Source organism: Ochotona princeps, chromosome X (genome assembly GCF_030435755.1).
Source record: "Ochotona princeps isolate mOchPri1 chromosome X, mOchPri1.hap1, whole genome shotgun sequence".
In the NCBI taxonomy this organism is placed as follows: domain Eukaryota; kingdom Metazoa; phylum Chordata; class Mammalia; order Lagomorpha; family Ochotonidae; genus Ochotona; species Ochotona princeps.
Window position 1 is genome coordinate 79,762,435 of NC_080865.1, and position 22,318 is coordinate 79,784,752.

Consider the following 22,318-nt stretch of genomic DNA (forward strand, 5'->3'; position numbering starts at 1 on the left):
GTGTACCCTTATTTTCTCCACTGGAATTCTGGAGAATGAAGGGTGATATCAAACTTAGCTCATGCTCTCTAAATAGGCTGCAATTCTGTCTGGGTCTTGCTTGTAAAATTTACTCATCTACCAAGACCGCCACTTTCTTTGCCTCTGGAATAGGGATATATATATATTTAATCAAAGCAACACACAATGCATGCAATTGCAACACAATGTCACCTAAAATGAAGTTGATATATGATGCAATTGGAGACTGGAAGAAGAGTTTGAGGTATGGAAGCCTTCCAGAGGTAGTAGTGCTTGGGAGAAGGAACAGCCTGACAAAGGATTACATAGATGAAAGGATGCAGTACTCACCAGGGATCCAAGCAGCTCCTTGTTACAACTGCATGAAAGGATGGCATGCAGAGATAAACCTAGAGAAAAAGGTGAAGGCAGATCATGAAAAAATATGCTCCAAGAGAGGTTTAAAATTCTAGCATAGGCAACACAGAAACTTTAAATAATATTGAGCTATAGAACAATCAGATTCGTATTTTTTAAAAGTGACTGAGGAACCATGTAGGAGGACATTGTGACCCTAGGTCAGTGAGCACAGGATTACAGTTGGCTGGATAATATTTGGAGAAGAATAACCAAATGGCTACCTTTTGTATACCTTATTGGATATCATTTGCAAAAGAACAGTTGAGTGGAGAGTATGTATATGAGAACACCTGGTGGAATATACAATACAGAAGAGTTCCAAACAAAAGCATTGATGGTTTTGTTGATGAGCTCAATACTTCATCCCTTATCCTATATGGCCCTCAGTGTATAAAGTTTGATGCCACTAATAAACTACGGCTTTCACCATCAGTCAGGGTCCACGTGTGTTATTATTGGCTCCCGTGCACCAAGTCCATCACTGCGGGACAGCAACAGAACCATAAAGGAATAAAACTAGAAATTAACAAAGAGTAAGAGCATATTGATAAATACTTAGAAATTAAGCAACATGCTACTGAATGATCAATGGGTCATTGAAGAAACTACAAAAGAAAATCAAATTTTTATTGAAATAAATGAAAATGAAAACAAACATAAAAACCAGTGTGATGCAGCAAAAACAATATTAAGAAGGAAGTTTATAGCACTAGGAGCTTACATTTTAAAAAGACAAATGTCTCAAACATCTAACGATGCATCTTGAAGACTCAGAAACACAAGAACAATCAAAATGCTGACATAGTGACATAGCAGAACAATCCTCCACCTACAATGTCAGCATCCTATATGAATGTAGGTTCTAATCCCAGCTGCTCCACTTCCTCTCTAGCTACCTGCTAATGGCTTGGGAAATCAGCAAAGGATGGCCCAAGGCCTTGGGCCCCTAGATTCATGTGAAAGACCCAGAAGAAGCTCCTGGTTCCTGGCTTTGAACCAGCTCAGCTCTAGATGCTGCTGCTATTGGGGTGTGAACCAGTGGATGGAAGATGTCTCTCTCTCTTGACATCTTTCTCTCTCTGTAGCTTTTTCAAATAGAAACAAATAAATCTTTTTAAAAAATGAACAAACTCAACCCAAAATCAGCAGAAGGCAAGAAAAAATAAAAATGGGAGTAGACATAAATGAAATTGAGACTAAAATATACAAATGATAAAACAAAAAGTTGATTTTTTGAGAAGATAAATAGATGAGCTTCTACACAAACTTACCAAAAAAGAAAAAACCCAAATAAATAAAATTAAAGATGAACTAAGAGACATCACAACCAACATCACTAGAATACAAAGGATTATAAGAAAGTACTAGGAAGAATTATATGCTAAAAAATTGGAAAACCTAGAAGAAATGGATAAATTCCTGGACACATGTTACCTACCAAGATTAAGTCAAGTAGATACTGATGACAGAAAGTGGCATATAACAATGAGATTGAAGCAGTAATCAAAAGTCTTACACCAAGTCCAGGAAAGATGGCTTCACTACTGAATTCTAGAAAGTGTTCAAAAAGGAAGTAACCCTAATACTTTCTAGAATATTCCAAAAATATTGGACAAAATGGAACTCCACCAAAATATTTTTATGAGGCCAGCATCTCTTTGATACCAAAATCAAGCACAGAATAAAAACTACAGACCTACATCTTTAATGAACATAGATTCAAATATGCTCAACCAAATGCTGGCAAATCAACCCAAAACCACATAAAAAGGATCATATAGCATGAGTTGGCGAGATTTTTCACAGAAATTCTATCACAGAAGTTCAATTAAACATCATAAATCACATCAGTAAAATGAACAGAAGCCATATGGTAATCTCAATAGATGCAGAGAAATTATTTGATAATAATCATTACTTCTCCATGATAAAATCTTCATAAATTATGTACAGAAGGATATTCCTCAAGATTATAAAGGTTCTGGGCCCAGCGGCGTGGCTTAGTGGCTAAAGTCCTCTCCTTGAAAGCCCCAGGATCCCATATGGGCGCCGGTTCTAATCCCGGCTGCTCCACTTCCCATCCAGCTCCCTGCTTGTGGCCTGGGAAAGCAGTTGAGGATGACCCAAAGCTTTGGGACACTGTACCCGCGTGGGAGATCTGGAAGAGGTTCCTGGTTCCCGGCATTGGATTGGCACGCATCGGCCCGTTGCAGCTCACTTGGGGAGTGAATCATTGGACGGAAGATCTTCCTCTCTGTCTCTCCTCCTCTGTGTATATCTGGCTGTAATAAAATGAATAAATCTTTAAAAAAAAAAGAATATAAAGGTTGTATATCACAAAAGAATAGCCAATATCATGCTGAATGTGGAAAAGCCGAAAGCATTTCCCTTTAGTTCTGGAACAAGACGGGGATGTCAACTTTCCTCACCTTTATCCAATATACTACTGGAAGTTTTTAGCAAAAGCAATTATGGTGGCCCGGCAGCATGGCCTAGTGGCTAAAGTCCTCACCTTGAACACACCAGGATCCCATGTGGGCCTGGTTCTAATCCAGGCAGCTCCACTTCCCATCCAGCTCCCTGCTTGTGGCCTGGGAAGGCGGTTGAGGACGGCCCAGTGCATTGGGACCCTGCACCCACGAGGGAGACCTGGAGGAGGTTCCTGATTCCCGGCTTCGGATCGGCACAGCACTGGCCCGCTGCGGCTCACTTGGGGAGTCAATCATTGGACGGAAGATCTTCCTCTCTGTCTCTCCTCCTCTCTGTATATCTGACTTTTAATAAAAATAAATAAATCTTTTTTTAAAAAAAGCAGTTATGGATGACAAAGAAGTAAAGAAAATGAAAACTGGAAAGAAGAATTGTCCATTTGCAGAAGATACAAATGTTATACATTGGAAAACCTAAGCATTCTACCAAAAAGCTGTTAGAATTGGTAAGCCAACTCAGTAAAGCTGCAGTTTACACAACAAATATACAAAAACCATTATCTTTTCTGTATGCCAAGAATGAACTCAAAGAAAGAGAAATCAGGAAAAAAAAATCTAATACACAATAGCCACACACAAAAAAATCAAATATTTAGGAATATATTTAACCAAAGAAGTAAAAAGTTTCTACAACAAAAATTAATACATAATGATGAAAGGAATAATCAAGAAAGCAGCAAGGTAGAAAGACATGCCTTGTTCATGGATTGGAGTAATAAATGTCATAAAAATGTGTATACTACCTAAACAATCTACAGACTCAGTGTAATCCCTGTCATAATACCAATGTCATTCTTTACAGAATTAAAACAAAAAATGATAAAATTCCTATGGAATCAGAGAGGATCTCAAGCAACCAAAGTGATACTGAGCAGGAAAAGTCAAGGTGGGGGTATCACGATACTGATGTGAAAGCACAAGACAAAGCTGTATTAATTAAAACAGCTTTGTATTAGCATAAAAACCACTACATAAATCATTGGAACAGAATCGAGAACCTATAAATTAATCTATATAGTTAATTGATTTTTAACAAAAATGCAAGTATATCAAGAACTTTAAAAACCCAACAAAAACAGAAGACAACCAATCCAGGAAAAATGTTTAGCCCAGTGATTATAAGTATTATTAAGTTGCCTGTATCTCATATCAGAGTGCATGGGTTGAATTCTTAGCTCCAGCTCCTTGTGTCCGCTTCCTATAATGCAGACCTTGGCAGACAGCAGTGACAGCTCAACAAATTAGGCCCGTCACAGAAATAAAGATTGAGTTCTCAGCTCCCAGCTTCAGCCTGGTCTAGCCGCAGCTATTGCTGGCATTTAGGGAGTGAAAAAGTAGCTTTTTCTGTCTCTCCCTCTCAAATAAAAACAAAAGACTACACTTAAAATAAGGAAGGTTTATTTTGATGCAAAAAAATTGAAATCCACACATAGTTTTTATCATAATAGGCATTTTCCATGAATTTTTTTAAGTAATATCAAATAAAGTAATTATCAGAAAGTCAGAATCTGACAGAAATAATTTTAGGCCCTTGGCCTTAATATACATAAGGTTAAATAAAAATATAACTTACGTAATTAGCACACAGACAACAGTTTTTAAAATCTGTCATGGTAGCAATTTACTGACAGAATAAAAGCAAATTAAAATGCAATGGCTCATAATTCAACATATTTATTTCCTATTAAGCATATTTTCTTCCAGGATCACTAAAACATCTTCAAAATGGTCACAACATGGGTTGTGGAGGTAGTTAATGAAAACCGAGAGTTCCAATACCCATGGACAATTCACAAATTCAGCCAACAAATATTTCTTGAGAACCTACTATGAGCCAGGCATTGCTGTAGCTAATTATGTTAAAAGTAGTAACAAAAATGTCTCTGTAATTTCTTCTGAAATCTTAACAACACAGTTGAAAAAACCTCCATCATTTCCAAAATATTTGGAATTGTGGTAATTTCCATTCTAAGGTAATTTTTATCTTACAGGGCATGTTAGCGCTAGAGGGACCTTAAAAGATCACTGGCCCATCATGTGTCATTTTACAGATGGTAAATTTAAAGTGATGGTAGATTTTAAATGCATCTTTAACTGTGAGAGTTAAAACTATGAGAGTCAGGGCTAGAATCTAAAATTTCTGAATTCTCGATACAATTCTAAGTTTATCAATGAAAATCACATCAACAAAATCAGCAATCTCTCCAAAACCCATACTTGCCTCAACTTCTCTTGATAAATCCTTCATTTTCCTTAAATTAATAGCATTACCTAGATTTAAAATAAATAATTTAGATACTGTAAACATCTCTCATCAGTGCCACCACTGCCAGAAGGTAAGTGTGGAGTCAGCTGTCAAAGATGACCTAAGCTACCAGCATTTAGCTAAAATGTTCAAAATCATAGGGAAATATTAGGGGTGTTTTTTTTCTGCATTGTCTGGCTTCTAGGGAGGAGAATGTGTCCTCTTCAAGTTTCTATTCAGAATTTTAATTAAATTGTGGCCTGTGGCAAAATAAGAAGACATTAAAATCAAATGCTAATGTCTCTATGTTTATTTTATGGGCCCTCACTTCTGAAAAATAATTAAATCTCTTTTGAGCAAATGGACTGCTTGGGCTGTTTACTTTAATGTTCCTTATTACCTGGCAAGTGTATGCTTTATAATCCAGTTGATCTCTGCTCTTCCCAACCCCCACGGCCAAGTACACACTTTTCCCCTTTCTCCTCACACAGGCCAGCTTGAAGATTTCTGTGGATCAAAATGGCATGAATGCCCCTGAAGGCCATAGCCTCCTCACACACTACTGGAGATTGTTGGAGGATAAATACATTGCTTTTGACATTAACAGGTCAGAGGCATTTCGTGACTAAAATTAATGAAAGTGGGAAGGACTCAAAAAAGTAGTCACTGAGGCCTCCTGGTCCAAAATGGATGTGTGAAATCTCATCTTTCCTAGTACGTTCTACTGCATGGGTAGAAGGAAATTGCTCTTCAAAAGCATGGAATCCACACAGATGATGAGGCACCAAAATTTATCTGAGGGCCACAGGAATATGCTGATCATCAGTTTAGTATAACAACATTATGGACCCTTTGATGATGGAAGCCAAAGCTCAGAGAGTATAATATGAAATGGGGAAATTTAGTAAAAGGGGATCGATTCTTTTCATAATAAAATAGAATGAGTGTATGGAGCTCACAGCAGCATGGCAACAGCAGGGGGGACCTGAGTCAGATTGGGTTCCATGCTTGGGGCCCTAGCACCAGCCACTGTTGTCAGGCAGACTGCAAATCCTGACCTTGCTGATGGCCAGAGTGCCAAAGGTGCTGGGCCTCACCTGCTGGCCACCCAGAGGCGAGCTCTGGGGACTTGGGACTGTGGAATTACTGCCTAGGGACATCCATGTAAGTGAGGAATAAATCCCAATGACAGGGCCACTGTACTAGCAGATAAGTGAGGGGACTGAGACCTGGTGGTTTGAAGGGGAGAGATTAGAAGATCTTTATGGTTCAGACTGATACACCAGCCCACATGGAAGTCCTGAGCTGGGCTTATTAGCATGGAACATTGCTGACGACAACTTGCTAGTCCACACAAAATCTAGGATTGAGGGAGTGTCTAGCAAGGCTAGATCCCAGTACCAGACTGAGTGTCAGAACAGGGGATGGGTCACCTTAGGCTGCGGCATGACACTAACCAGCACACAGCAGAACAAGGTCCAGGGGTACATTCTGTGGGGGATATGTGGAACAAACCCTGTGGAAATATAAGCCCCGATGGTTAGCTCAAGACTTGGGGTGGTGTTGGGCTGAGTTCAGTGTGACCATGGAACCTGCCATCACTCAAGTGTACAGGGACGGAAAATAGGCTGGGCAGGTCCAGGCAGCAGCACCCACATGCGCATCCTAAAACAGGGTGTGGGGCAAGCTAGGCCACAACATTCACTAGCTCATACTATGCCAAGATGACAGCTCAGGCTATGGCAGGCTAGGATCTATCACCCGATGGCATGCCTGAGATCTGGGGCTGAAAGTAGGTTGAGAGGGGGGGAACTTAAGAAACTCCCCTAGTGGGTCATAGCTCCCCCTGGTGAGCATATGGTCCAGGCCTGGGGTTCAGGCAGGCTGGGCAAGGTAGTTTCAACTGTTGGGTTGGTTTTGGAAAGGGGCAGACCACGTAGGGCCGAGCAAACCTTAGCTCACTGGCAAATGTAAAAGTCAGGCCAGAGTGCAGGTCATGCCAGGCTAGGCTATCATACCTACCAGTCTGCATGAGTCAAGGATGGGAGCAGACTGAGCAGGGCCAGGTTCCAGCACCCGCCCGTGAGAGCTGGGATTGAGGGTCAGGCCAGGCTACAGCATCTGAAGGCAAAGGCCAAGATAGGTGAGGGACTATGCTAAGCTGACAAAGCAACCACTGGCACACACAAGATCTATGGCTGGGAACAGGCCAGGTTAGGGAGCAAAGAAGATGCCCTGACTGGGTTGTGGTTCCCGTTGGGTGAGTGCAAGGACCATAGTGGGGGCTGCTGTCTGGTCTGTCATGGCTGCAGTATCCCTAGGAACAAGTGTAGACTTGGTCTGGGGTAAGCCAGACTGGGCCAGACTCTAGCACCCACTGGTGCTCATGAGAACCAGGGTAAGTGTAGGACAGGCTAGACTAGGTCTCTGCCCCTGCTGAGCCATGTGTGAGCTGTGTCTGAGCGTGGACCAGACTTGGCTGGGCTGTAACACCCAACAGTAAGAATCGGAATGGGTGAAGGTCAGTCAGGAAAGGACATTGTTCCTGCCAGGACAGGAGGGGGACTAAGTAGGGCTGGTCCATGGACCCACTGATGGGCACAAGGTTTAGATTTGGGAGAGGTTCTGATGGAAGAGCTTGGAGGACTCCTCTGTCAGGACACAGTTCCTGCAGATGAGTGCAAGAACCAAGACAGGGAGCAGCCCAGCCCAGAACAGGGAATGGTACCCACGGGCATACATTTGGAGCAGGTTTAGGGTGAACCAAGCTGGGCCAGTTCATATCACCTGTGGACAATTTTGAGCACCAGAATAGAGTGTGGGTCAGCCCAGGTCAGGCCACCACGCAAGCTAGTTCACATTAGGGCCGGCTGGGCTGGGAGAGTCTGTACTTCCACCAGTGAGCTGGAATTGGGGGCATTCTGGGTCTGGCCAGGCTACAGCACCGACTGACAAATGCCAAGGTGAGGCAGGCCATGTTAGACTAGGCCACATCACCAAACCAGCACATGTGAGACCTGGGGGTTTGGGGTGGAGAGCAGGGGGCGAACCCAGAAAGGGGGCTGTGTGGGGCTCCCCTGCTGGGCCACTACTCCAACTGATAAGCATGAAAACTAGGATGGGGGGCAGACCAGGCTGGGCAGGGATACAAAACCTGTTGGCCTCATGTGAGCTGGATCAGGGGAAAGGCTGGGTTGACTGTTCCTACGATGCACACATAAGACAGAGTGGATTTGGGTTGGTTGGACTTTGCCACAGCATCAGCTGGCAGATGCTGGCAAAGGGAGCAAAATCTGTCAAGTTAAACTGCAGAACCACCTGGATAGTGTAAGAAACAGAAGTGGGAGTGGGTCAAGTAGGGAAACAGTGGGCATATCCCTCTTGGGTTGTCACTCCCTATGGTGAGCATGACAATCAGGACCAGGGAAGGCGTGACTAGACAGAGTGTGGCACCCGCCTGCACAAGTGTGAGCTGGAGAGTGGGGCTGGTTGGGTTGATCTAGGCTTCAATGCCCATTGACATATATGAGAGCTGAACAGCATGTGGGAGAGACTGGAACAGTCTGCTGTACATACTGGCAAGCATTGGAACCAGGGCAGGGGGCAGGCTTGGTGGGGGTTATTGGGAGTCACTTCGACTAGGCCACAGCTTCCACTTGTTTGTCTAAGGGCTGAATGTGCGGTGGGCAAGATCAGGATGGGCCCCAACACCCACTGATTTGTGTAGAAGAAAGGGCTGGAGACAGAACTGACCCAGCAATTGCAATCACCAGCATGTGCATAAGCTGACTGGGGCAACGGACTGTGCCAGACCCTGTATTGGCAAGCACACACAAGAATCAGGTCTGGGAATACCTCAGATGAAGTTTCTATGGGGATCCCCAAACTGAATTGCTGGGCTCAGAATTCCAACCATGGAGAGAAATGCAGGTTCCATGGTTTGACCAGGGAGTGCATGTGTTAGAGCTGAGCCTCCTCATTGGCTTAGACGAAGCATATCCAGATGTACATGGAGGATATGGCAGTACATTGGAACCTGCAGAGGACACCTGGTACCATAACAGAGGATAGAGGACAGAACAAATTTATCAACAACCCTAACCAAGTGTTGGCAGTGAGTATCTGGGCAAACAGACTCTAAGGTGGACTGTGTCAACCAGTGGATTCTGGAGAGATTTCATTATGCTTGAAGTGGTAAGATCGGCAGTAATTCAAACTGTTGAACTATCAAAACCTCTTGAGCAGGACCCTCACAGCATGCCCAACATCAGGGAACCTGGGATGGAGTCAGGTGGCTGCCCTCCATCCCAGGGTGCAGAGGCATTTGGGAGCCTGGGTGTGGCTTCTCTCCTTGTTCCCCCCCTTTCCCCAGATACAGGAAGGAAAAAAAAGAGAATGTGGAAATAATGGTCCCACCAACCTTCCTGTAGCTCTTGACCCTCATCACCCTAATCAACTATGCAAAAACCATCAAAAATGAAAATAATTATCAAAATTAGTAATAATAAAGTAGAAAGGGTTATTCATTGAGATAAGAAATTAATTATTCCTATTAAAAATTACTTACTTAAAGATTTATTTTATTTATAAGAAAGACACAGTGACAGAGAGGGAGAGACAGAATTTTTCATTTGCCATTTTGCTTCGTAAATGGCTGAAATGAAGCCAGGCGAGTGGAATTTTTCCACGTCTCCCATGTAGGTGGCAAAGGCTAAAGTGCATGAGCCATCTCCACTGTTTTCCCAGGTGCACTAGTAGGAAGCTGGATCAGAACAAGAGCATCCAGGACTGGAACAAGCACCCATTTTGGATACTGGTATTGCAAGTGGCAGCTTCACACTCTGTGCTACAATGCCAATTCCCAGAATTATTTCTTTCCTCTGAACAGAGCCCCAGAAGGGAACATTTATGGTAGAACAATACCTCTGTAATTCTGATAGCTACCTTACACTGTATATTACCATGTTTTTCCAGGCACTGAGCCTGGTGTCTCCTATAGTTTGAATGCCCCCTCCAAAAATCATGCAGAAATTTCATTGCAATCGTGACAGCATTAAGAAGTGGGATCTTCAAATCGCTTATCAGCCTTTTGGCTAAGATCAGGGGTAGAAGCGGGACTTTCAAGAGGTGATGAGGTTGCAAGGGCACTGCCTTCATGAATGGATAAATGCTACTGGGATGAGAATAGGATCTTAGCAGAAGGAAAACTGTGCATGTCTTTCTTAAGCATGAATACATCATATGACACTTTCTGCCATATTTTGATGTAGCAAGAAGAACCTCACCAGACTTGGCCCCTCAATCTTGGGCTCCCTAAGCTCGAGAATTGTGTATCAAGTAAAATTCTATTACTCCTTTTTTATTCACTCAAATACATCAGATTTCCCCATTATGTCATGTAATCATCCCAACATTCCTAAGAAATAGCAACCATTAATCTCTTTATTTTCTTGATCTGAAAACTGTAATTTGATGAGATTAAATAGCTTCCTGAAGGTCTTATGAATACTAGGTGGCAGAGTTGGCAGTCACGTTTTTCATCCCCCATCCTTCCCCAAATGAAAAGGATAATCTGTGAACAGATGAAATATAGGCCTACAAGCTCTGACTTTGCCTGAATAATAATATTGATGACTGTAATACTGGTAATAAGCTGACTGGTATTGGGTGTTCATTATGTGCCAGGTACTATGATAAGAACTTTACACAAGTCAGTTCATTTATTCCTAACAACATTTTCTAGAATAATATTTTATTCACTCCACATTACACATTTTTTAAAAAATGGAAGCTTCAGAGCTAAGCAACTTGCTCAAGTTTCATAGCTGGAAAATGGAAAAGCTGTGAAGTAAGAGCAGCTATCCATAGCAAAGCTACCCATTTGACATTCCTGTAGCATAATGTGGCCCAGAATCTGCTGAAACTCATACTTAGTAACCAATTTACATTGCTTTTCTATACTGTAATCTATACTGTAATCTATCCTGAAAAAGCAAGCGTCAGGACATTTATTCTTTATGCAATGAAGAAATAATACAAAGTCAACAGTCAGCATTGTGGCATTGCATGTTAAGCCACACTTGTGATGCTGACATGCCATATCAGAGTGCCAGCTTGAGCCCTGCCTACTTATCTTCTGATCCAGCTTCCTGCTGATTTGCCTGGGAAAGCAGCAGAGGATGGCCTAAGTTTTTGGGTTCCTGCCATCTACTTGGGAAACCTGAATGGAGATCCTGGTTCCTAGCTTCAGCCTGGTTCAGCTCTGAATATTGAGGACATTTGGGGGGATACAACAGAGGTGCTAGTTTTCAATTTTTTAATGTTGTGGCCCTATAAGTTCTATGTCACTCTGATAAATTCAGTCAATTCATGTGAGTTCTGTTCCTTTTCTAAGTTTCTTTTTTATATTGAGGACACAGAAAACAACAGAAGGAGATAAAGACAGAGAAAAAAAAACAGAGAAAGAGCAGCAGAGATCTTGCCATCTGCTGATTCATTCTCCAAAGGTCTATAGCCGACTCACAATCAGGATCAAACCTGGGAACTGGGAAGACAATCCACATCTCCTACATGGGTGACAAGGATCCAGTCACTGGGCCATTATCACTGCCTGCAAGAATTTGTATTAGCAGGAAGCTGGAGTCAGAACACAAAGCTGGGAGTTAAATCCAGGCACGCCAAAATGGGACACAAACATCTTTAGTATTGTCTTAACCAGTAGGCCAAATGCCTGAGTTTTGAATGCACTGGAGTTTAAGGTAATAAAAGGTAATAAATATGGAAAGGGTTTATTTTTGCTTAGATTACATATGATGTGGAAAAAATCTAAAAGGAAATTGCTCTCCCAAGGTTCTCATTGTTTGAGGAAGGGAAAATCTGCTGTGGTGACCAGGCATCTACAGAGGGAACAAAGTTAAGAATGCCAAGAGGAAGGGTGGAAGGCAAGTAAAAAGGAACCAGCATTTACTGACTGCCAATAGTTGACCCTTTGAAATGTGTAACTCACGTAATTCTCATATCAATTCCAGGAGACAAGCACTATTATCTCTATTTTTATACAGAATAAAACTAAGTCTGAGAAATTAATTTCTCCGAAGTCCTACATAAGCAAGTGGTGGAGCTGGCATTTCACCTCCGGTCTGAGTATAAGCGCTATCTAGGACACTCAGTGGCTCATCAAGTAAAGTTAAAAACAGAAGAGCATTTTAATTTCAGTGAGAACAAGGAAATTTTTCATGCTTGAGCAGAAAATATACATGGCAAGGACTGGAGTTGTGGTATATAAAGTCTATAAAGTAAAGCTGACACCAGTGGGTGCACCGGTTTGTGCCCCAGCTGTTTCACTTCCAATCCAGCTCCCTACCAGAGGTCTAGGAAAAAGCTACCTGGGAGACCTGGAAGAAGCTGCTAGCCCCTGGCTTCAGCCTATCCCAGGGCTGGCTCTTGCAGCCACTGGGAGCAAACCAGCAGATGGAAAATTTGTCTGTACTCTCTCTTAAACTCTTACTTTCATATGAAAACTTACTTTCACATGAATAAAAAAAATATTTGAAAGAAAATTAGTGGCAATCTACCTGTGGAAAATGCCTGGGTCCCTGTCACTCACATGAAAGACCTGGATGCAGTTCCAGACTCCTAACTTTGGCCTGGCTATGGAACCTGTGCCCTCGTGGGAGACCCCGAAGAGCTCCTGGCTCCTGGTTTGAGATTGGCTGAGTTCCAGCCATTGCAGTCACTTGGGGAATGAACCATCAGACGGAAGATCTTCCTCTCTGTCTCTCCTTCTCTCTGTATATCTGCCTTTCCAATAAAAATAAATAAATCTTTTTTTTAAAAAGGTAAATCTTAAAAAAACAAAAAAACCTAGAGAAGACATCCTAGAGCAAGCAATGCAGGTTGATGAATGATAAGGATAACTGTGCTCCCAAGAGCACTGTTCAGAGATCTATGTCCAAGCTTTGGATGACAAAGGAAAGGAATGGCAGGATTTGCTTCCAACCCACAACAAGTACATATGCTATTTACCCTCTTCATTTCAGCCCTTATAACTTGACCTTGCCCGTACAACTAATAACAATCATCTTTCTCTTATGATCAGTGCTTCAAGCTTGTTGTCAGGATTGCAGGAGGTTGCTTTCCCAAGAGCTTTAGTAGGAAGGTGATTGGAAGCAGAGAATCTCAACTGGAACCAACACCCTGACATGGGATGCTGGCATCAAAAGTGGTAACCTAACATGCTGTTGCAAACATTAGTCTCTTAAACTTGCCTCTTTAATTAAGTTTTAGAAAATAATTCTAAACTGATATGTAAAAATTCTATGTATCTCTATAGTGATATGTAGTACTTTCTAAAGGTTTATTTTATTGGAAAAGGAGATTTACAGAGAGAAGAAGAGATAGAGAGAAAGATCTTCTGACAACTGGTTTGTTCCCCAAGTGGCCACAATGGCCAGAGCTGAGCCGATCTGAAGCCAGGAGCCAAAAGCTTCTTTCAGGTCTCTCACGCAGGTAGAGGTTCCCAAGGCTTTGGGCCGTCCTTCACCACTTTCCCAGGCCACAAGCAGGGAGCTGGATGGGAAGTGGAGCAGCCTGGTTATAAACCAGCACTCATATGGGATTCCAGTGGAAGCAAGGCAAGGATTTTAGCTACTAGCTATCATGTCAAAGTGTGTGTAGTATTTTGATTCATGGATACATTATGTATACATGTAATGTTTCATTTCCTCAAATATTTGTTGTTTCTTTGTGGCATTTTTCCAAGAGGTTTTTGAAGAAAAAAATAGTTGCAGAGAGATTTCAAGCTAACATGAATAAATACAAGAAGCTGTGGTTGTTACTTGGTAGGTCAAACTGGGATGCATGCTGGAGAAATTAAAGTACAAAAAAAAAAATGGAATGCTTGGACAGAGACAGATCAGGAACATTCACCAAATGAGTATCTTCTTACTGGATTGAGCAGGCTGGTCAAGAAAATGTAGACCCAGGCCTGTAAAGAGAGGAGCCAGAAAAGTGGAAAATATAACAAGGCAGAAGTCCAGTCACACCCGAAAGTCCAGAGTCATCCTGAGTACTGAGATTGAGTCAACAAGGCATGTGCATTTTGGCCTTGTTTTTAGCTCAGGTCCTCTCTGGTAGGCCCTCCTAGTCTTAAAAGGATCACATCTTCTGATTGTGAAGGTTCAGCTTACAGGCTGATAACCATTGCTCAACATCTACTGACAGCTACACTCCAGGATATCTTAAAATGTCACCTTTCTGAACTTCAATATTCTCTTCTCATGGGGGATAAACTGTAAAGTTAGTATTACATGGAATACTACAACACAATTGATAATGTGTAATGATATCTAACACAATTCCTTGTAAACTCTCAGTATTTTTACACCAAAATTTATAAGATAACAATAATTTAAACAGTCTTCTGTTATTCTACTGATGAAATGTGACTTCGGAAACAGAATATACACAAAATCCTTACACATTGCAAGATATTTTGGGACAGCATGGTAAGTGGACAATCCCTGACTTAGTTGATTTGGTCTATAGATTAGAAACTGTAGAAAATAACAGAATTCTAGAATCTCTGAGCTGAGAAGGTTCTACAAGATTAGCTTAGTCTGCCATAGAGCCAGGACTATGCTAGGGAAAATCACTCATGTCAAGATCTTATATACCTTCACATATTTTTACTAAGCGGCGCTTTGGAAGACTATAGCTAGAAGTCATTGCCTTCTCCACATTGGAGAAAAATATGAACTCAGCCACAGTAAAATGTAACAGAGCTAAATTAATTTCTATCTAGGACTAGATAGAAAAAGTCACTCTCATGAGGGTAATTACTTAGCCCCAAGTTGTTGAAAATCACATAAACAGTCAGTCAGCTCCAATTTCTGTAGGTAGTTATCTATGTGGTTCTAAAATTCTATACTCTTCTACTCTCATTTTTTGGTTGTTTTTTTTATTTGTTTCTTTGATTTTACTAATTCATTTAGTAAGGACATGGGTCACTTAACTTTCTGTGTCTTTTTGTCATCTGTTAAATCTAGACTAGAAATACTTAATACTTCATATGTGTCATTCAGAGTATGAGATACCAACTCCTCTGTCAAAACAATAATGCTTTTATCAAAGCACAGTAACTCTACAGTTCAACTGAATATAAAACTTGTTTCAGGGGGCCTAGCTTAGCAACGATTAAGTTAGAATAAAATTCAGTCCCTATCCTGAAACAGTGATTCCCAAACACTGGTTACCAGGCTTAGACTGGTCCATTGCAATATTTAACGAAAAACAAAGAGGTTAATGAAGAAAATGTTTCACAACTCTAAACATTCATTTTTAAGGACTTGCTTTTATTACGATTTTGTTTTTATTATAAGTATTTCCTTTCTAATTTTTTCTTAGCACTGAAATACTCTTTAGTGTATTCTGGTATTTGTATAACATTCTCAATTATCAAAACAAAAAAATGACAACTCTAGGCCACCCTAGTTATCACTGTTGTCGTTTTTTAAAGTGTGTTAATTCAAAATGTATGAAAACCACTAAGGCTCTTGCCATCTACTTAAGGAATATGACTCATCTAGGTTATAATTTTGTTAAGAAAATTATTTACATTTTTAATTTAGAAGTTTCTGTTAATGGAATGTATTTATAATTAGAAATTCCAAAAATAAGAGAGAAGTTTTTAAGCATAACCTAATGTTAAAAAAAAAGAAAGTAACAAATCTAGTAACAACCAAATGGTATATCAAAACTTCCAATAATATTTTTGAAGAAGCACATAAATTAACAAAGGAAATAAATACATACTCAAATAATACCTAGCCCAACAGCTACTTTAAAAAAAATCGTGATGAATAAGAAGAATTTTTATTGTTTGGTCAGATTATTATTTTTGATGAATAATATCTCTGAATATATATCTGATACATATCTGATATATCTCTGATTATATCATCCTCAGCCTAGGAAAGACCTGTATCTTTTTCTCTTGCTAAAAGGAAATGAAAAAGGTAAAAAATAAAACAAAACAAGCAAAAAACCCCCAAAAACCTGGAACCAAGTAGTGAATCATTTAGACTCACAGAAGTTAAGGAGAGAGAATTGAGATCCCCTAAACCATTGCCTCAGTGTAGATAAGCAGACTCAAGAGAAATTTGCCCACATAACCATGTTTTGGAATTCAAACCATTTGAAACATAAAATAAATGATTTCATCTAACAGCAGCAATATACCCTAATTTCGGGGGTGGGGGGAGGTAACTAAGCACTGTTTTAAAGATGTCTCAGGTGTTCAAACCATAAACTTTTACCTTTAAAATTAATTCACTTATTTATTACAAAGGCAGGGTGATAGAGAAGAGACAGAGACATCTTCCACCCAGGAGCTCACTGCCTAAATGCCAGTAACAATCTTGACTTAACCAAGCTAAAGCCCATAGTCCAGAATTTCATCTAGGGCTCCCACGTGGGTGGCAAAGATCCAAGTACTTAAGCCACCATCAGCTGCTTTTCTGAACACATTAGCACAAGGCAGATTAGAAATACTGCATAGCCCAGACTTTAACATGGGATGAAAGAGTAGCAAACAGCAACTTATCCCACTGCACCAAAACAATTGCACTAAAAAGTTATAAATAACATAAACATTGTGGTATAAAACATCTGAATTAGAATTCATAGAATTCAATCCCACACAATGGCATAGTGCCAGGGTCCCATATGGGCACCAGTACAGTTCTTGTCCTGACTGCTCCACTTCTCATCTGGCTCCTTCTCTCTGTAAATCTGCCTTTGCAATAAAAATACATAATTAAAAATGATGGAAAAAGAAAGGGATTCAGAGGATATTAGGTTGTGGAAGAGCAAAGTTTCTGAACAAGAATGCATATGAGAGGAGAATCAAGATGGTGGAATAGGATAAGGATGTGTTTAAACAGATGGAGAAATGCCAGTGTGAAGCAGAGAGGGCACATTCCAGGAAATAGAAGAGGACAGAACAACAGTAGAGGGCACCTGGAGACTGACAGACACGGGAAAGCAGCAGACACAATGGTGTGGTGTTGCAGTGACTGATACCACAGCAGCATTCAGCCAGCAGTGATCTGAACTCCACCAGCAGCCAGAACTACACCAGCAACAAGGTGCGAAGGGATTTTCACCCAGAGAGCTCAGGAGGTGAATTCAGACAAGGAACTGCCTGTTTGGATGGTCTGTTGATTTAACTAGGAGAAGAGACAGAGCAGTAGATCCCAGATGGGTGGTGAGAGAACAGGGTGAATTTCACAACCCAGTCCACCCCTCAGAGCCATATCGAGTGCCATTTTGCTTAAGGAGACAAGGGCTATGGGGCAAGACTGTGCATGCACTGAGCTGGGACTGAACACATGTCTGGCTCAGCAAACTGCAACAACGGGGGGAGGGTATCCTACAGGTTCCAACCAAGACAGGTCCAGGTAGCCCACAGACCTGACAGCCAGCAGATCAAGAACTCTAGTAGTGGCACATCAGGTGCCATTTCTTACTGTGTGACAAAGGATTTAAGAATGAAAAAGGACAACAGTGAGCTGGGCATGCTCTGAGATTGGGAAGAACTCACTGAGTTCCCCAGATTGCACTGGTCCCACAGGAAAGTAATACCGACTTTAGCATCATACGGATCAAAATAGGTCTGTGTGGCCCTCAGACCTAATGGCCAACAAGTTCCAGCAAGACCAGTACCACCAACAACTTAGCTATATAGGACACCTGGTGTCTCACTAATCCTGGGACCTGCTCCAACCAGAAGTGGGAGAAAGGTTGTATAGACAATGGTGCAGACTCAGCACAGTATCACAGGAGGTGGAGAGTGGTGAGCCAGGAGCTGGGGCTACTGAGAGCATGGTGGAAATCTAACATAAGAACCCAGACCTGGAACTTGCTGCAGGGAGTGGCACAAGTGACTGCAAACAAAGAGCCATGTACCAACTACAATAAGTAAAATCGAACTGTAGTCCTGTGGGTGACACAACTTAGAAACCTGCCCCAAGAAGACTCTGTTAACTAGAAGTACAATGACCAAGAGCAAAGGAAGACACAGAGGCACAAATGAATATTACTGAAGACTCCCCTGTGAAGGAGTAAAACCCTTTGCCAACCTCAGAGTTCACTGAGGAAGACATCGAGAAAATGAGGAATACAGAATTTAAAACACTTCTTATAAAATTATCAACAACATGAAGCACGTAAAGCAGGCACTCAAGGAATTCAAGGAATATGTCACACTGGATATGAATCATATGAAAGCTGATATATCAGAAATGAACAGTACAGTGGAGCAAACTAAAGGTACAGTGCAGAGTCTCCAAAGAAAGAATCTCAAAATCAGAAGATATCTCCTGTCACCTGGGAGAAGCAAAGAAGTAGCTGGAAGCAGAGATGGATCAGGACCAAAAAAAAAAAAAAAAGAACCCAACCAAGAACTGAAAGACACTATTAAAAGGCCTAATATAAGAGTTAGGGGAGGTGGCAGGGTCTGGGGAAGGGGCGGCAGGCGCCATGTCCGGCCGGGAAGGTGGCAAAAAGAAGCCCCTGAAACAACCCAAGAAGCAGGCCAAGGAGATGGATGAGGAGGATAAGGCTTTCAAACAGAAACAGAAAGAGGAACAGAAGAAACTGGAGGAGCTGAAAGCGAAGGCCGCGGGGAAGGGCCCCCTGGCCACAGGTGGAATTAAGAAATCTGGCAAAAAGTAAGCTGCTCCTTGGCACCTGAAGTGATGCTTCCCTCGACCCCACACGTGTCTGAACATCTGGCGTCTCGGCCGGAGTATCTTTAGCCGCCCATAGTTAGAATGTAGTGTCACTTTGGAGCCCGTTGTACATTTACAAATAAACTTTTGTAAAAAAAAAAAAAAAAAAAAGAGTTAGGGGAGTCCCAATAAGATGCTGGACTCGATGCTTCCAAGGAAACAATCTTGACTGAATTTGAACTGTAATTCTGCAACAAGGTGGAGGAGTCCCCCATGGGGTGAGGGTATTGGGAGGGGTTGGGGGAATCGCAGAGCCTATGAGACAGTGTCACATAACGCAATGCAATCAATAACAAATAATATAACAAAAAACAAACAAAAAAGGAGTTATGGGAGTCCCAGAAGGTGCAGATAGACAAGCTGGTTTTAAAAATATGTTTAATGACATAATAAGGGAAAATTTCCCTAATCCAGTGAGAGAATTGGGAAATAACACCCAGGAGAGGCACAGAACTCCCACCAGGCTTGACCAAAAGCAATCTTTACCAAGACACATGATCATCAAGCTCTCTTCAATTGAACATAAAGAAAAGATCCTTCAATGTGCATGTGAAAAAAGTCAACTGACATATTAAGGAATGACAATTAAACTCACAAGACACCTCTCACAGGAAACTCTACAGGCAGAAGAGAATGGAGAGACATATTCCAGTTTCTAAAAGCAAAAATTGTCAGCTCAGGATAACCCAGCAAAACTTTCCTTTGGCTTTGAAAATTAAACAAAATTTTTCCACAGTCAAGAAAAGTTAAAATATGCCTCTTCCAAACCTGCCCTACAAATGATACTTCAAGATGTTCTCTTCACAGAGAAGAGAAACAGCGCCCAACAAAACCAAAGGCAAATGCAAAGAACATCTCAATAAAATAACAGCAGAAGACTAAATCAATGAACAACCCATTGCTAAAATGACAGGACCAAATTACCACCCATTCATATTAACCCTGAATGTAAATAGCTTAAACTCATCAATCAAACATCGTAGATTAATAGACTGGATTAAAAAACAAACCCATCTATTTGTTGCCTACAGGAGATACATTTCACCAATAAAGATCAGCGGAAACTCTATCCCATGGATTTTGATTTTTTGTTTGTTTTTGTTAGTTTCACCTCTTCAAATACTTTCTTCTGGTCAAATTAGTCAATGTCTCATACATGATACAGTAGCATCATTTTCTTCAAGAAGGTTCTTCATTTTCATTTTTTCAGCGACACATTAGTGATTCAGTAGCGTGTTATTTCACTTCGTGGTGTTGTTAATTTCTTCTTTTTCTTCCTATTGCTGATTATGTTTTGTGGCTTTTCATTTAAGGGGATGTATAGTAACTATGTAATAGAGACGATCATATCTAGCAGCATGTTACATTTACTTCATGGCATTGTAAATTTCTATTTTTATTCCTGTTGTTGATTTTGTTTTGTGGGTTTTCATGTAAGGGGATGTACAGTAACTGTGTAATGGAGACTATCATATCCAGATGTGAGGATACAATGCAGCATGCATCTCTACTTCCAGACAAAGATGGATTCCCAGTGAAACCGTTTACTATATTTTGACAATAGGATGCTGGACTCTCTTGCCATTGTCCACATCCACAATGATGGACATATGACTGTAGATAAAGTACTATACTATAGCAATGATATAGGTGAACTCAGTGAGGGGGGAGGGAATTGGGGCTGGAATAAGGGAAATCCCAGGGCCTATGGAACTGTATCATAAACTGATAATAATAAAAGAAGTAAATTTTTTTTTTAAAAAAGAATGCATATGAAGTATTTGGATGGCTGCCCACATATTCTTAGGCTGCAGATCATTAGATTCAACCAAACTCACAAAGAAAACATTTCCCAAAAATTGTATCTAATACTGAATGTGTGTGTACAGTTGTTTTCCTTGTCATTATTCACTAAACAATATGACAACTATTCACATAAGGATTTGTATTGTATTAGGTATTATAAGTCATCCACAAATGATTATACAGGAGAATACATTATATACACACACTGTAACATTTTACATAAGTAAATTGAGCATGTGAGGATTTTGGCACCCACAGGGGGATCCTGGAACCAACTTCCCACTTACTCACTACACTGAAGGGATGTCAAGAAACACTGAATTCTAAGTGGCTTGTGAATGTATCTGCTACCTTTAGCATTTCTCCTGATGGTATCCATTAACCACAAAACAGCAAAATGCTCTTACTATTGACCAACCACTAGAACATGTAAATTGTCTTGTGCAATCGAAGTTCACATTATAAATTATACACAATTTTCATAAGATACACTGATAAAATATTAAATCACATAAGTGCAAGACCATTTGACACAGTATTGTTTGTAGCTAAACCTGAAAAGAACCCAGACATGCATCAATAAAAGGCAAATTGAATAAACTATGGTAGATCCATACAATGGGTACTATACAGCTACTTTTTAAAATGAAGAACATCTCTTTTTTAATAGTTACTTATTTATTTTATCTATCTCTTTATTTGAAAGGCAGTTACAGAACTTTCCCTTCCGCTGATTCAATCCACAAATGGCTGCAACAGACCAAACTGGGCTAGGATGAATTCAGAACCCAGAAACTTCATCCAGTAAAGAAGCAAAAGTTGGTCCAAGTGCTTGGGCCCTGCATATTAAGCATATCAGCAGGGAACTGGGTTAGAAGTGGAGCAGCTAGGACTCAAAGTGGCACCCACAGGGGATATCAGCATCATGCGCAATGGCTTGATCCACTGAGCTTCAATGTTGGTCCCAATAATGAGGAACATTTCTATATACTTATATGGCACACCTCCAGGATCTCTTATTGGTGCAGGGGCAGTGGGAACATGGGAAAACAATGTTTATACTGTGCCTTAAATCAGCCACAAATAAGACATTTTGAGTAGCCTATTTTAAAGAAAAACACATGAATCCATGATACATACATTTCCTTGTATCTTTAAAAAGAAATGCTGCAATGATAATAACTAGCCCTGACCATAACAGCCATTTGAGGAACAAACCCGCAGATGAAAGCTCCCTTTCTGTATCTCCCTTTCTCTCTTGCTCTCAATGCAAACTTGACTTCCAGATAAATAATAAATCTTTGAGGAAAAACACAGAAATTTGACTGTGTATTCACAACTGAACATATTCTCAGGCAACAGACAAATACTAAGAATTTCTAAGCTGCATTCACTATTTTTGTTGTTAATGAGCATACTGTTATCTGTATTTTAATATTCTTTTTTTTAATTATTTATTATTTAACTTCAGTAATTACATTGTATTATGTGACACAGTTACATAGATACTTGGGTTCTCCCCACCCCTCCCCAAACCCTCCCACCATGGTGGATTCCTCCACCTTGTT

General features: G+C 40.8%; 1 protein-coding gene and 1 long non-coding RNA gene across 2 annotated transcripts in view; one reads left to right on the forward strand and one right to left on the reverse strand.

Moving 5' to 3' along the window:
- Positions 1 to 349: 349 nt before the first annotated feature.
- The window catches only part of LOC131478522 (uncharacterized), a 109,536-nt gene continuing 87,567 nt past the window's right edge, over positions 350 to 22,318 (reverse strand). The window contains exon 3 of the long non-coding RNA XR_009244525.1: positions 350 to 410. This is a non-coding gene — a long non-coding RNA (uncharacterized LOC131478522). The remainder of the gene's footprint in view (positions 411 to 22,318) is intronic.
- LOC131478521 (translation machinery-associated protein 7) lies at positions 18,666 to 19,058 on the forward strand. Its single transcript, XM_058658643.1, has one exon. The coding sequence runs from the start codon at positions 18,694 to 18,696 to the stop codon at positions 18,886 to 18,888; it is 195 nt and encodes a 64-aa protein (XP_058514626.1). The 5' UTR covers positions 18,666 to 18,693; the 3' UTR covers positions 18,889 to 19,058.

What these genes read in the sequence shown, in the direction of transcription:
- LOC131478521 (XM_058658643.1), top strand. Translation starts at nt 18,694, where the DNA reads ATGTCCGGCCGGGAAGGTGGCAAAAAGAAGCCCCTGAAACAACCCAAG.